Source organism: Medicago sativa, chromosome 7 (genome assembly GCF_051527215.1).
Source record: "Medicago sativa cultivar Bolivia chromosome 7, Bolivia_mono, whole genome shotgun sequence".
Taxonomy (NCBI): domain Eukaryota; kingdom Viridiplantae; phylum Streptophyta; class Magnoliopsida; order Fabales; family Fabaceae; genus Medicago; species Medicago sativa.
In genome coordinates, this window is record NC_140755.1 from 90,995,003 (window position 1) to 91,011,486 (window position 16,484).

The 16,484-nt window shown below is 32.6% G+C and overlaps 2 protein-coding genes across 2 annotated transcripts; both read left to right on the forward strand.

Moving 5' to 3' along the window:
- Nucleotides 1-1,292: 1,292 nt before the first annotated feature.
- LOC146910152 (magnesium transporter MRS2-I-like) lies at nucleotides 1,293-5,030 on the forward strand. The gene is made up of 11 exons (XM_085730432.1): nucleotides 1,293-1,661; nucleotides 1,756-1,785; nucleotides 1,921-2,068; nucleotides 2,383-2,504; nucleotides 3,088-3,162; nucleotides 3,427-3,648; nucleotides 3,899-3,943; nucleotides 4,027-4,071; nucleotides 4,278-4,307; nucleotides 4,390-4,509; nucleotides 4,643-5,030. The coding sequence occupies exons 1-11, from the start codon at nucleotides 1,419-1,421 to the stop codon at nucleotides 4,727-4,729; spliced, it is 1,167 nt and encodes a 388-aa protein (XP_085586558.1). The 5' UTR covers nucleotides 1,293-1,418; the 3' UTR covers nucleotides 4,730-5,030.
- A 6,249-nt stretch (nucleotides 5,031-11,279) lies between these two features.
- On the forward strand, nucleotides 11,280-16,470 carry LOC146910153 (E3 ubiquitin protein ligase DRIP1-like). The gene is made up of 8 exons (XM_085724314.1): nucleotides 11,280-11,418; nucleotides 11,536-11,734; nucleotides 12,313-12,412; nucleotides 13,179-13,518; nucleotides 13,793-14,223; nucleotides 14,325-14,375; nucleotides 15,347-15,419; nucleotides 15,932-16,470. Exons 2-8 carry the CDS (start codon nucleotides 11,620-11,622, stop codon nucleotides 16,106-16,108), a joined length of 1,287 nt encoding a protein of 428 aa, XP_085580440.1. The 5' UTR covers nucleotides 11,280-11,418; nucleotides 11,536-11,619; the 3' UTR covers nucleotides 16,109-16,470.
- The last annotated feature ends 14 nt before the right edge of the window (nucleotides 16,471-16,484 follow it).

Sequence of the window (16,484 nt, forward strand, 5' to 3'; positions counted from 1 at the left end):
TATAAATATAAGGACACTTGCATAAAACCGCTTTTTAGGTAAGAAAAATAAGGCAAAGGCTTGACAGCCTAAGTAAGCAAACTGAGTCAAGGTTAGTAAATTTTGATAATAAAAAAACGTGTAAAAGATTCATTTTTAGATAGCCTTAATTTTTACCAACTTTTAAAATAAAATAACTTTAGAATTACAACATATTCTTCCTCTAAAAACACCCAATATTTTGTCCAAACAAAACCAATATTAAATTATTACTTAATTTTAACGTCATGTTAACTCGTGTATTAAAAATAGTGGTTGAGCCAAAAAAAATTAAGATGAGTCAATGAAATAAACTATAATATACAGGCATAAAATTAAATTTGTAATAAACATTAAGCATGAAGTTGAAATGATGAGTTTGACTAAAAAGCTTGGGTGGATACTTAAAAAATGAATGACATATTTTATTACTAGTATAAATTATGAGACTTTTTTATAGTATAACTTTTAATTGAGGAAATTTTTACATGACAAAACAATATAAGAGATGTATTGAATCCCCCCGCAAATTAGAAGATCTATAAACTTCCACTAACCAGCCAAATATAAACATGACAAAAATCATGTATGCCACTTTTTGAACCGTTGAAAACAAAAACCACTTAAAAAATTGTTTAAATTCTTGCAATATGGACCTATGATTTTTAATTTTCTTCGCATGGGCCACTACACCATTTTGTGAGGATTTGAATATGCCGAAAACAAAAATCATCTCTAAACTGTTTTAAATCTCACAAAATACATTTATAATTTCTAATTTTTTTAGTGGAGCGTGGCCCACCCATCTCATGAAGGGCACCACCATTGCCTAAGAGCATAAGGTAAGAAGTTAAAAATAAAATCAAAAATCAATTTTTATATTGAAAAGATAAAAGTTTAAACTTTCAAAATAAAGAATACACAATTTTCAAGATTTTATTTTGAATTTTCGTTTTTTAAGTTGTGCCCTAAGATACAAGTTGACATTTCTCTTATTTTTATTTTTACAAAAAGGTATTAGTGTGCAACCATGAATTTCCACCCATATTATTATAGTATTAATAAAAAATTAATGAAAAAAAAAAGTGTGCAAAGTTTAGCAACCATGAATTTCCTTCCTCAAACGTATCCTGTCATATTGCTTCTATGTATACTATCTACTTCAAAACCTACCATGTTATATTAGTAAGGCATTATTATTGTGTCCTTTTTTTAACCCCACAACCTATCTAATCACTCACCAAATAAATTCATGAACAACGCATCTTAATTCCATTGCTTTCTCTCCCTCATCTTCATCCCATCCTCTTCTTTCTGAAAATAACAAAAACCTTTCTCTCCTCACTCACTTCACTCTAAATTCATTTCATACCAAACAATTAATCCTGCAAAGTAAATAAATGGCTCTTGCTAGTTCTGAAGTGGAGCTTAAAGTTCAAGCTATGAATAAGAAGAAAACTACTATTTCAAGAAGCTGGATTTTGCTAGACCGTGATGGTAGAGATATAGTATTGGATGTGGATAAGTATGCTATTATGCGTTTGGTTGAAATTCATGCAAGAGATCTTCGAATAATGGATCCTCTTCTTTCATATCCTTCCACCATTCTTGGAAGAGAGAAAGTCATTGTTCTCAATCTAGAGGCAAACACACAAAAATACTTTGTTCCAATATATATAACCATAACTTGAATTCTGTTTTTGTTCTGTTTTTTATCTTGTATTTTTTCTTTTGCAGCACATAAAAGCTATAATCACTGCTGAAGAGGTATAGTTAGTCTGTTAATATGAAATATTAGTGTATATTTAAGTGATTATCTTTTTTAAGAGCTTTTTAATTTGTTTAGTAAAAATGATGAAGCGAAAATGGAAAATTTGTTTGTTTGTTGTTGTTTTATTATAGGTATTGGTTAGAGACCCAATGGATGATGATGTTGTGCCTGTTGTTGAAGAGCTACGAAGAAGGTTACCACTCAAGGTAAGTGTTGCTGGTCAAGGCCAAGTAGAAGAAGAGTTATGTGTTCAAGAAGGTGAAGGTGGAGAAGAAAATGGTAAGCTTTTTTTTTTGGTATAGAAACGAAATTACAATGGCTATTAGAAACTCACACACGAGTAGAGGAACCGGGACTCGAACCTTATTACGGCATTCAACCTAACAATTATGACTTTTTTATTAGATAGAACTTGTGGATAAGCATTTGTTTTGTTTGTGAGAAATACATTGTATCGGTGTGTGTGAGATTTTTATTTTATTATCATTGGAAAGATCTAGTGTTGTATAGTTTCATGGTTCTTCATTATTTATTTATTTTGATTTGTGTTGTTTTTAATAATAATGGGAAATTGACTTGTGGTGGTTTTGTAGAATTTCCATTTGAGTTTCGAGCTTTGGAAGTTGTATTGGAGGCAATTTGTAGTTTCCTTGATGCACGGACAAGAGAGTTGGAGACTGCTGCTTATCCAGCTTTGGATGAACTAACCTCTAAGGTAATCAAATCTTTTCATTAAGATTTGCAAGAGAGAGTCATGTAATCTAGAATATGACCTCAAGTCTAACAAATAATTGTTAGTTAGAAATATACTCGGACGACTCCAAACAATCAAACCTTAACTGAATTTTCGTCTAATCATTTTCATTATATCTTCCTCTTCTCATCATATCACCGACATATCACATCTTCTCTATTTCTTTCTCTCAAAGTATTATTTGTGTGTATAGTTCCATGAGATATTTTTTTGTGTTTATATCCAAATGGTTAGGATGGCGGCTAAATAAAGAAAAGTTATATGATCATCAAAAGAATCACATTGATACAAAAAAATATACTAATAATAACAACATTGGTTTTTGCACTTAAACTCTAGATTGCATATATAATAGGAATATAGTAAGGTTTTTATCATTGGAAAGGGGTGATATAGTAAAAGTCGCAACACCTGAAAAAAATACTGATTAATTAGTGTTTGGATTTTCCTATAATATATATGCATGTTGTCACAAAATTATGGTCCCTCGTCCCTTTCTACTCCTTAATAATCGTCACTTTGGTTGAATTACATTTGTGTACAGATCAGCAGTCGTAATTTGGATAAAGTGCGAAAATTAAAAAGTGCAATGACTAGGTTGACAAATCGTGTTCACAAGGTATGTTGAAATAACAAATAGATTTTTTAGGTAATTTTTTCTTTTCAAAAGGCCTAGTCGTCAAATTAAATGTCTCAACGGTTTTTTACCATTGGTACTGTATTAAAGGTAGTCTTTTACCATATAAAATGTACTAAGAAACAAATATATATGTTCAGTACTTAATAAGTAGTATAGTTACTACTCACTTGTCACGATTTTCATTTTCCTTCAACATATTTATATCCAAGAACTTACTTTGATTAATAATTTAATTTCTTGTAGATAAGAGAGGAACTAGAAAACCTACTTGATGATGATGATGACATGGCTGAACTTTATTTATCAAGAAAGATGGCTGTTTCATCCTCTCCCTCAAGTAGCTCTGATGGTCCCAATTGGCATCACAGTCCATATCAAGGTTCAAAAATACACAGATCAAGCAGAGGAAGTGCAGCAACACTTCAAGGGGAGAATGATGTTGAAGAGCTTGAGATGTTACTAGAGGTTATTAAATTCTTCATTTCATTTTGCAACACATAAAGTTGCACTACCAGAAAAACCAATAGAAATTAGAGACTACTAAAATAAATGAAAATCTCTCATTTGGCGACAGTCGGCGTTGAAGTTGTCTGATCAAGATCGGACGGTTTTAAAGTGTTGACTGCAGCTGATTACATACAGTCATGACTGCACCTAATCCATTTCCATGAATTAGCTTATGATGTATTAAACTGAATAATGTCGTTCTTTGCAGGCCTATTTCATACAAATTGATGGAACATTAAATAAATTGACCACGGTAATAACAGTGAACTAAACTACATTTTACTTGTAATCTTTCTTTGTTACTTATTATAATTTGATTTCTGTTTTACACTTTAGGTGCGAGAGTATATTGATGACACCGAAGATTACATTAACATACAGGTAAGTTTAAGGGCACATAATTAAGTAAACTCATATTGCTTTGTAGATATTAAGTTTTTAGTTTCTTACAAATTATTTACTACTAGGTGCAAAAATTTCCATTTAAGTTAACTACTTCCGGTTCAAATTTGCACACTATATATTGGTTTGTAGCATGAATATTAACAGCTAGCACTTTATAATGTGTTGTATTTGCATGAATGCAGCTTGATAATCACCGAAATCAACTGATTCAGGTATAATTAGCCATAATTCATGTATTCAAATATGCTATATTATTTTTTCATATCCTTATTATTGTGCATGATATATATGCAGCTAGAGCTATTCCTAAGTTCCGGGACTGTTTGTTTATCAATATATTCATTGGTAGCTGCAATATTTGGTATGAACATTCCATATACATGGAAAGAAGGTCACGCATATGTATTTAAATGGGTATGTATGCATCTGCATAAATATTAAAAGAAAACTTTCGAAAAATTTCTGACTAATTAGACAGAAAAAGAGAATCGGTGGGTTTTAATTTATTCTGATTTTTATAATTTTTGGGTTCAAATTGCATCTTTAGGTGGTGATTCTCACTGGAATGGTTTGTGGAACCTTCTTTTTGTCCATAATATCGTATGCTCGACGCAAAGGTCTTGTTGGGTCTTGAAATGAATGAAGATCGATGCACCTTGTTGGGAGGTACCAGAATATTAAGTCAAAAGTGTACATAAAGTGGAAATCCAAGGCCAATTTCGATATATAGCACCAAAATTAACAATACTATAATTTGTTTTTTTTTTTTTTAAGATAATGCTAGATTTGTTGTAATATCATTTTTTTCTTAAAAAAAAAAATAGGTGACGAGATGATGTCTCAGTCCAAGATATAGAAGATCTTTGAGCTCAAACAATACTTGCAAAATAACAGTAGTTGCAATCAATTTATGTGGGCAATAGCTTGATTTATAATGGCTTTTAATTGTGCGCAAAATAACAGTATTTGCAAAATTCACTTTTTAGGTTTTATGAAGGAATAATAGTAGTTGCAATTAGTTGCAAAATACAAAGTGGTATTCCTTCAAAAAATATAAAGTACAAGGGGCATTGAAGTTTGATTTGAATTATTTGATTCTGGAGTACTATCACCTGCAACCATTGTCTATTAATCCTTTCTCTTTAATTGGAATTATTTATTTTGTTAAACAATGTCACGCATTTTCATCAAATTGATTATGGGCATATTCCATTTTCTCATAGAGCGCATGCAATATAATAATAGGGAAACCATCACTAACATGAGTTCTGAAGAGTACGTGCGTCTTAAAAATTAGGAACATTATTTTTAAACAACTGATGACTGGGCTTAAGTCCAAAAAACAAAACAAAAAAACTACATAGAAACTAAACAGAGGAAATAAACATCCTTAAAATTAACATATCTATTAGATTCGCAGTACATATGAGAAATCCTAGCTAGCATTCCAATTCTGATCAAGAAGAGCTTTCATTTTCTTTAATGTGCTCCAACCTGCAGCACTACCTCTTTCCCATTATTTAAACCGTGGACAATTGAATCTCCAGATTCCATATGCCACAATTTCTTGCCATGCATACTCCTTCATACAAACCCTTCTCTCCTCATTAATAAGAACCTCCTTCTAATAGAAAGGACATAGGGAAAAATACACCCTAGTCATCATATCATATTAATACACCCAGTCATATTATGACTGCCCGTGTGAAGAGTTTTTTGGTGGGTATCTATAAATACATTTGTCATTATTCTCTGAACTTTGAGATCTATTTTAATTTTGGTGAGCACATGAATATAATTTACCTAAACATTTCTTCATAAAATAAGTTATTTGTGAATTTCTGATTGTCCGTTTCCCTCCCTATTTTTTACGTCAAAGATAATTTCATTAACAAAAGTGTGACAAAAAATCAAAAGTCAAAACGACATACCATGGTACAAGATTTACCATAATCATGTACATTTTGACTTAAAGAAATTTCTAATTTATTTAAATTAATAAGTTGATAAAAATAAAAAAAAAATAAAAAACATATTGATAAGTATTAAGATTCCTTGAATGGTCTAAACATCTTGAATAGAATCCATACAAAAAGTGAGACTATCATTTTCATAGAAAATATAAATGATTAATTTTTGAAACCCCTCTAACAATTTGAGTTCCATGAAGAACTTTATCTTCATGTGCATTATATAGACATTTACAAATGATCAATAACCGGTATCCAAATTCAATCGTTGCAGCAGGAACTTTTTTCTCTGAGGATTAGCTCTTTGTTTTTTCTGTTTTCTTCCTTTTCTTTTTGTTGTTTTGATTAGCTTTGCAACAAAAAAAAATTCATGGTAACTTTTGACAGTAGAGATTATGATCTAACACAGTAAGTGCACACAGGGCCGGCCTTGAGGGGGTGCAAACAGCTCAACCGAGCTGGGCCTCCCTCAAGGATGGGCCTCAAAAAAAAAATTATACCCAGTAGTATACTATCCAGTAGTATACTATCCTGCAATAAAGGGGGTGCAAACAGCGCATGGCTTTTGATTGTTTTGTGCAGGTTTAATTTTCCTCTTGCTTTTGGTGTTAGGTGGGGATTCCTCATGTATACGGTAGTTATTTTCACCTATGGGTGTACCGCATATATACGGCACGTTGTATTTATCTTTTAAAAAATATAAATAGAGCATTGCTCTTTTAAAAAAAATACGTTTTGATTTTATCACTGACCTCTTTTCATTCCTAGAGCCGAGCCACCGAATTCTCAGGGACGGCCCTGAGTGCACATGTCACATTATCCATAGATCATACATCTAGACCAGCTTACAAGACTAAGTTGTCTATAAAATTTTGGTCATCTTATATGATAATAAACATGGTGGTAACTGCAATTATGTGGGGCTAATTACCGTCAAATTAGTCTTCAAGAGAAGGGACTTAAATTTACAGACAAATTTGTTGGAACAAAATGTGTTTAACAATGAACCTTAAAGAGTTTTGATGATAACAAGGTATTAAAAATTGTAAATTGGATTAGCTAATATTTGTTCAAGTGTACAAGATCATAACTAAAAAGTTACATCATCATTGGTTCTGAATGAGAAAATAAAGAGCAAAGGAAACAACAAAATTTGAAGCTTGGACGCTCCTGAAGGCAACTTGCTACTGAAAAGAAAAAGCGCTCCTGAAGTTAAGTCGCTTCTGAAGTAAGAATAGTGCTCCTGAAGAATACTGCTCCTGAAGACAAGAGATCCAGAAGTCATATCATCAGAAGCTGCATCATCAGAAGCTGCATCATCAAAAGCTGCCTCATCAGAAGCCATTTCACCAGAAGCTGAATATCAACTGGATTTGCGAAGATTCAAGGATTGAAGAATCATCACTGCAAAAGCTGTCTATTGGATTCGAAAACACAACAAAGGATTAGTGGAATTTTTGCAACGGTCATTTCAAAAGTGTTTGAAGGCATGTGCTTGCAATTTGGACGAAAGCGTTGACATTTGTACGAATTGTACAACCACGTTCTCCACTACTCTGTTTTGTGTCCACGCTACAAGACAAGAAAACAGCTCCAGAATACGGCTTCACCTGCATAGATGTTCCTTTGGATAAGGAATGGATTTCAAATTAGTTCTTCATAGGACAACAACCAAATCAGGCAAAAGATCAAAGGTGAAAGATCAAGCTTCAACAACGACTCTTTGGTGTGCTGGCAATTTCACAACGTCTCTTTCACACCTCTATATAAAGGAGTGAAGACCTAGAGTTTTGGTAATGCTGAACAAACGACTCACAACATTATTACAAGTGCCAAACCTCTGCTGAAATTGTTCTGCATTCACTTAGAATTTCTGTGTCTCAAAGTCATATCTTAGAAATTCTTAAGTCCATTGAGTCTGTATCTGATTTGTATTGTGAGCACCTCTGATTGTATATCAAGTGTTCAACCTTAAACAATTTTCTGTGTAATTTTGTTTAGTTAGGAAGTCTCTTGCAGTTGTGCTTGAGCAGGAAGTCTCTTGATTGTGTTCTTGAGCAAAGGAAGTCTCTAGCTTGTGTGCTTGATCAATTGTAATCAGATATTACTCTTAGTGAAATCTCCTTGGAAGTGCAAGGGGGACTGGACTACTTCCGGATTGTGGAAGGAACCAGTATAATTGCTTTGTGTCGTTCTTCTTCTCTCTCTGTTTTATTCCGCTGCATTTAGATTCTGATTATCACTTCAGAAGCTGTCTCACTTAGCTTCTGATCAGTGTGTTCAGTTTTTAGGAGAAACGAAGAATTTTTCAAAACACAATTCAACCCCCCCTTCTTGTGTTTTTCTCACCTTCAAAATTAACTTTTAGTATGGTGACATTATTAGTTATTGTAAAACATCATAATCTCAAAGACTATTTTGATAAATTTGCATATTCACTTTTTTTTTCTTTCCTTATTGCCAAAATCATCTTTCTCTCTTTGACCTTAGGTACGTCTTTGAAGGTGATTAACCAGTAGATAAATGATTTCATAAGGCATGAGTCACACTTATTGGTCTCAATTCTCACCTCATGGCAAATCTCTCTAAAGTGTGAACTCAACGCACTCAGGCATGCAGTGGTGCTGGTGAGGGAGGGACCCTTTAGCAGTTAATTAGCAAAAACATGAAGACCACATGTTACTTTGTGCTCTCGTTTCTCAGCATAGCCAATTGATGTATCTTGTGTTTAACTTTGATAAGAAGTTTCAACTGAACCACCTAACCTTTTTTCTTTAACCTATTTGCTAGATTAGGAGGATTGATCAAATCTACCACTAATCCAGAGAGAAGCAAAGGACATTTGGACACATATTTCATTACATTTTAACTCAAAAATTAACAACCGCCCGTTACAAATCCAAGATCCATTCGGGTCCTCATGATAAAGCATATAAAGCTACAGGAAATTAAATTTATTATAATATTTTATTTTTCTTGTAACCTTATAACTCGTTTAAAAAAACATTATCAAATTTTTAGAGAGAGAGGTAACCAAAAAAAAGCAAATTTAGAGAGAGTAAGTTGATAAGTCAAAAAAGAGAGAGACAAAAAAAACGGATGTGATTTCGGTGCATGTCAGATTCGATTCTATCAAACCGCAAAACAAAATGAAACCTACATGACTCCTCTAAAGAAAAATTCAAAGGAATGAATACCTCCAAATTACATCCAATTCTTTTCTTTTTGCTGTAATTCTCAAGTTCAATGAATTCAATACCTCAAAATTACATCCGATTAATAGCGTTTTACTATTATTTTAAAGTTCGATGGATGCAAGTTACGGTTGTAAATTCCTTCCGTAACACCTGCATGTATTAACATGAGTTAGGCCAGCAACACATATTTTAATATATTTTTTAACAAATTTTTTTTTATGAATTAAAATTTATATGGATTTCATCATAAATTCATATGAAATACACATATTGAGCGAGATTCATGTGAATAGGAATGTTAGGGACACTCTTTTTTCAATATTCTCTTCAACACTTATTCTTTTATTGGATAAAACTAATGTATGACCTACCACTTTAAGTAGAACCTATTTACAATGTGTGAAAAAAGATAATGTGTGCCGTTAGTATTACTCATTAACATAATTATCAAGTGCGTGAACTGTGTAATTAGATTGTGAGTATTGGTCATGGTGAGAGCTTATAGTTCGGTTGATAGGAATAATGCACAATATATGCAAGGTCGGAGGTTTAAACCCTGACCACCACCAAAAAAAATTGTGAGTATTGATTAAAGGAATTGTTAATTATGAATTCGATTTCATAATAGGTTAAAGAAAAAAAAATGTTAGGTGGTTCAGCTGAGTATCTTTTTTAACTTTGATAAGAAGTCTCAACTGAACCTTCTAATGAAAACTAGGTTCCTATATGTGTAATTCAATTTTGATTTGAAACAAAGTCAATCCATTACTTAATTTTTAATATTGTTTATTGAATATTTATCTCTAAAATTAGACTTGAATTCAAAAACAAGAAAAAGAAAATGTGCATTAGTAATCATGTTAGATGTGATAAGCACTTATGGACCTACAATCTCAGTGTTAAATGGTTCATAAACATTTTTAAATAAAAGTTGGTTGAAAGAATGATCAACCGTGTAAATATTCTATGACTTAAAATGACCAATTTGTAACAAAAAAAAAACTTAAAAGAGCAAATTTGTAACAATAATACTCAAAGAAACATCTAACTTAAAGGACTACAAGAGGTATTTGACATTTTTTTAAAATTTGGTATCCGACTAAAGATAGAATAATTTGAGGGGTCCAATCTCTTCATCCACCTAAGATCTTAAGAAGAGAAACACACCCCAAAATTTCACTTACGTGACATATTAAATGCATATTTGGATGAGAGGTGAGTTTGAAAAAATCAGAAGTTGCCCTTTTAGCAAACTTAGGTAAACATACAATATTTTTTTTAGTTAAATAAGTTATTTTCACATATTTTCAATATTTTGTTTGCTTTTGTGATTTCGTTGCCTTTACATGATTTTGTTTGTTTTGATTTTTCGTTTTTGTACGTTGTGTTTTTTTATTTTCTGTCTTAATGTGGTGTTTATTTGATTTAGATTGAAAGCTTAACTTTAAGCAAATGCAAATTCGATCAATGACTTTGTCATCGTCAAGTATTTTGCAAATACAGAGACATGACTATTCCAGATACTTTTATTTTTTTAGAACAGGGTATTCAAGATACTTGAACATAGTTATGTTTATACGTATAAATGCTATGTTGTTTTATGCTAATAACCTGAGTCCTCCGTCCGAGTAATTATTTAAAGTAGTTAAATTGGACATTGTTGAGTGACACCACACGCCGCCTAGCACCGCGATCTCAACCTTAGCGCACGTTATCAAAAAACCCCAACTTCTATAGCTGTCTTTGGTTGAAGTGTGGAACATAACTCATGTCCTTAAAATATTGACTCAAAAAAAAAGTCCTTAAAATAATTCATTTATTTATTTGGGTAGAAAAGTCTTTAAAATATTTTGTATGAAAGAAAACAAAACTAAAATTCACCCAAAAGCTAAAAAAGAAAAAGAAGCAAGAAATCATCAAGAATATAAAAGACACAAGTAACACAAGAAAAGAGAGAGAAACGACTTGGTTTGTGTTTGTGTTTTGTGTTTGGTACTTTGGTTCATTCATGCTCTTTTCGATTCAGATCATTCACAACGCAAACTCAACACAATCTCTCTCACCAAATCCAACACAACCCACGTCAAATCTCACCGACCCATTTCCTATTTTCACTTCTAAAATCCTCAACCACCCTTTTTCAATTCATCTCCGATCATATATATATTCATTCTACGTTTTCTTGTTTCTTTTTCTCACACACTTTCTTTTGTATAAATGCACTTCATATTGATTATAACGATAATGGACGTAAATTTTAATGTTTTTCTCGACAGCATGCAGTAACTGAAGGTAGATACGTGTTGAATGAAAGTGAAACAGAACCAACAAAGATTCGTAACAATCTATAATTAACGATGTCGAATGATGTTGTGAAAGTGAAGAGAGAAACGATTGCAGCATGCATGACTTGTCCACTATGTAACAATTTGTTCAAACAACCTACAACTATATCTGAATGTCTTCACACGTGTAAGCTCTTCGATCTATAATTTAATTTCACTAATTTTTCATCTTTTCTTTCATTTTGCATTACCCATCGTCTTATTTTTCAACTTCTTCATGTGGGTCACTGTTCATTCAGTTCAGATTCATATGGTTGGTTATTTCGTAATTTTGATGATTGTCAAAAAAATATTTTATTTATTTTTCTCTCTCTTGATATTATTCATGATGCTGTTTCTGAACTCAGAAACATTGTTGTTTTGGATTGGTCAAGTATTTCAGTAGTTTTTGTTGTGTGTTTTGCACTTGTGCTGGCTGTTACATTAATATCCTAGGTGGAAAGTGGTTTGAACTTTTTACTACAACAAAACAACCACTGTTGACTGGTCATTTAGTAAAATTGCTAGCTTCTACTTAGTCTTACTACATGCAATGCAACAACATAATTGTCGTGGATGTAACAATGTTGTGTTTGTGTATTTGTTATTTAAAGTTTAATTTGTGTTTTGATTAGCTATTTATGTTAAAATAGTTGTTTGTTCATTTGAATTTTGCGTGAACTATATTGAGCTAAAAGTTGTACTAATATTATTATCTGTATTCAGTTTGCAGGAAGTGCATTTATGACAAATTTACTGATGAGGATTTGGAATGCTGTCCAGTATGTAACATTGATTTGGGTTGTGTTCCACTTGAGAAATTAAGGTAAGTCTTCTCTGTCTTTGACCAATTTTCAACTCATTCTTATTCTCTTTCAAACTTCTACTTCTACTTCTTCTTTTAAAGCAGATTAGAATGTACCTCTATCATAATTTGAGTTGTCCAATATGCATGAAAATTGTGGATGTAACTATATAAGCTGTGCCATGAGTGTTTTTATAAGGCTGGTTTATGACTATGCTATATTGGTACCATCAAGACCATATCAATTTTGTTGCTTTATGAAACTAGCTTAAGAAAGATATATATACTCCGCGCATGGGATAATTTGTCATAATAATACATGCATGCATGTAATTATAGGGAATTATAATGTTTTGAATTGTATATCTTTTGAAAATTTATTTGATGGTGTATATGTATTGTAATGCTAGTAGTTTTCTTTCAATAGTTTTCATGACAGATATTTCACATGTTGATAGTATATATCATAATAAATGTAATATGGTTTAAGACATATATTATGTAACGGTAAAATGTAACAATTATGGTTTACTTTTGACTGATTGCATTTAATTAATTTTTATTTGAACATTTAGTTGGAAACATAATACAGAAGAATATGGTATAACTGGTTGTTATGCAATTAACTGATAAAAATGACTGAGATGGTTGACACCAATTAGTTGGGAGATAGTATATGTTTAGTTGAGAATGTTTAAGGTTATTGGTTTTCTATATCTTCCAAAAGAATGTATTCCTTTGAATTGTTTCATGCTAAGTTACAACCTTGGTTTCTGATTACCATCAGGCCTGACCACACTAAGCAAGATGTAAGGGCCAAAATTTTCCCCTTAAAGGGAAGAAAGGTGAAAGCACCTGAACCTGAAGTTGTCGCCGCCTCAGAACCATTGCCAGCTAAAAGAAAGGAGAGATCTCTTTCGTCTTTGGTGGTCAACACACCAAGGGTATCTGTGCAAACAACCATGACAGGAAGAAGAACGAAACCTACCAGAAAGGCTAGCAATCTGCGGTCCTCTAGTTTTTCCATTGAAAAATCAATTAAAAAAGAGGCAGAACTACTGGATGACCGTCCCGAGAGTTCAAGCTCACCTGAAGCTTCAAATAAGTTACGTCAGAACAACGGACAGGTAGCGAGAGAGAGATATCCTAGCTTCCCACATTACATTGTTGTATTTCCTTGTTTTATTGTGTAGCACCGACACTTCCGATTGAAGGCGTGACTAGTGTTCGACACGTGTCATGACACCAACATATGTCGACACCTCTGTGTTAAGTCTCAGTGTTGGGTCCGGTGTCCGTGTCGGTGTCGGTGCTTCATATTTATTCATTTGATTTCTGACATTGTATTGGCACTGGTTTACTTGCATATTCTTATGCTTGAACTTTAACTTGCTGCTGCAGAGTGAGGGTAGTCAATCTGCACCAAATAGAGTAACAGAGAACGATTCCAAAACATGTGACACAAAGATGGATCTTTGGAAACCGTTGAATTGTTTAGTAGAGGTCGCAAGCAGGACTAAATCTTTGAAGTCTAATAATATACAAGGGTCTGATGCTAAACCAGAACCTGCTCAAGCAAATGAGAGTGGGTCTCAAGTGCAGAAAATCAAAAATAAGGAAAAGAAACGCAAGGCAAAAGTTGAGGATGAAAGTATTAGCCCATTTCCCGTTTCATCAGATACAGCAAAACCCAATAAATTGCGCAGAGTACGAAGGAAAAAGGAACCTTTTGGAGAATCAGGCATATCACCCCAAGCTGTGGTTGATTCTACCGGCAGTAAACTCTTTAAGGGTGGTCCAATTTGGTTCTCCTTAGTAGCTTCTGAAAATCAGTAAGATATCATCTTCCGAATTTAAATTGATATCTTATGTTCTATAAATCCTCTTTCAGGATGTCAAAATATCATGTACTAACTTCAGAGTAATGTTTCAGAGAAGGAGACACACCCTTGCCACAAATTCCTGCAAGCTATGTGAGAATAAAGTAAGTTCATTCAGACTCTATGGACCTGTGTTAAATGTTCACTCTATTAATTACTTCAGTTTCAAGTTATTTCATGCTTTAAAAATTGGAATATTATACTCGGAGCAGTGCATAACACCTTAGGATATTGAATGATAGACATTTGAATCTGTATACCGTTATTCATGAATTATATCTATAAGCTAAGCCTATCTCTATATAGTAAAATTCAAGCAACAATCTTTCATTGGTTGTGCTTTAAAATAAATACAATGTCTTAGCATTCCATCGATGTTATCAAAGAGAATACATTTTTTAGCATCTTATTTGCTTATGTAATAATCAACACATGCTACAATATGTAAAAAAAAATTGCATTTTTTGAAGGAAAAAAAGAAGCAGCTAAAACACATCCAAAGAGCTCTAAATGCAAATTCTAAACATTTTTCCTATTTAAGATATATTTTCCTAAAAAAAAAATCTTCTATTTATTCATCTCCAACTCTTCCACAACTACGGAAATTCACCTTTACCAGCCTTTCAATTTTCGTTCTTTTTTCACTCAAGTGCATAAGCTATGTGAATTCGACGAAATGCATAAGCTATTTTAGCATAGGAAAACTAAAAATCTAAAACAGAACAATATTATAGACTCATCTCAGTAAAGCAAATGTGAATTTTAAGTAACATATGCTTTCGAGAAATCCACAATTGTATGTAAATGTTTTTTTTTCCATCAATAAATATTGCAATTAGAATATGATAGCTCTCTGGATTAAATTTTTATGGTAATTCATCTATACCTTGCTGAATGGTTATGTGTATTAATATTAAATGGTTTCATCTAGCTATTGAATGACAGAAACAGGCTTGAGAAACTATTTTCACTCTATTTTTGCTGCTGCTAAAGCTTAACATGATGAGATGTTGCTGAATTAGAACATGATATCCTGTCTATTGTCTAACATAATATCTCTTGTATTTTGCCGCAGGGATGGAAGCGTACCTGTCTCATTTATCCAAAAATACCTGATGAAGAAACTCGATCTGACAAGTGAAACAGAGGTAACTCAGATTCGTACATATCTTAAAGACATTGGTTCATTAGGGAATAACCTGGCTTTGAAGATTTTAGTCATGTTTTTATATATAGAGTGCATGTTAAATGAAATCAGAACATTGAATTACAATTAGTAGCTCAAAATTAAACAATTTAGATGACATCAATAATTACAAATCCCACATGTATCTTTTATTAAATATGAGGGAAGATCACATGGAATTCGTAAATAATGGTGTCATCTTAATCATCAGACATCAATATTAATTAATTTAATGATTTTAAGTAAATGTTCTTATTTCTCACCATAACCAAGTGCTTTCACTAGCTCAATTTTCTCCTTCGGATAAAAAGTTGATACGCACAAAACATTAAGAACAGTTAAAGCCTTCACAGTTCAGTGTCATCGGTGTTTCATTTTTGTCATGTTTGAATCATTCCAAGGAGAAACTTTAGCAACTTATTATTTTAACTCAGCATCATGTTTGCTCACTCTTTTGTTAATTTCATATTGCAGATTGAGATTATATGTATGGGACAACCAGTTCTCCCTACGTTGACGCTACATAATTTGGTTGAGCTGTGGCTTGATTCAACAGCATCCACATCACACCGAATTCCAGCTATTATTGGATCCTCAGCAAAGGATTTTGTCATGGTCCTCGCTTATGCCCGGAAATCTCCACACCCTTGATCATGGTTACCCCCAATCACATTTTTATGCACCTTGGTAATCATCACTGCATCATTGTCGCTGGTGGTACTATATTAGATAGAAATTCTTCCTTCTCCATGAAAACAAACCCCTTTTGTACCATTAGTTTAGAGCATCTTGATCTGGTTTGGTCATACTGAAATGATCATTACATCCGGATTTTTTAAGGCTGTTTTTCCCTTTTTTTTCTTTCTTCCTTTTTACATTATCTTGTTATTCCAATAATTTGGAGTTAACATGTGGATTAGGTAGCTACAGCCTACAGGCCAACATACTGGTCATAAGATATAATTTGTTGGGATTTGATATTTGAATGGACAGTTTTTTTATTTTTTTTTTAATCTTTTCGGTTGTT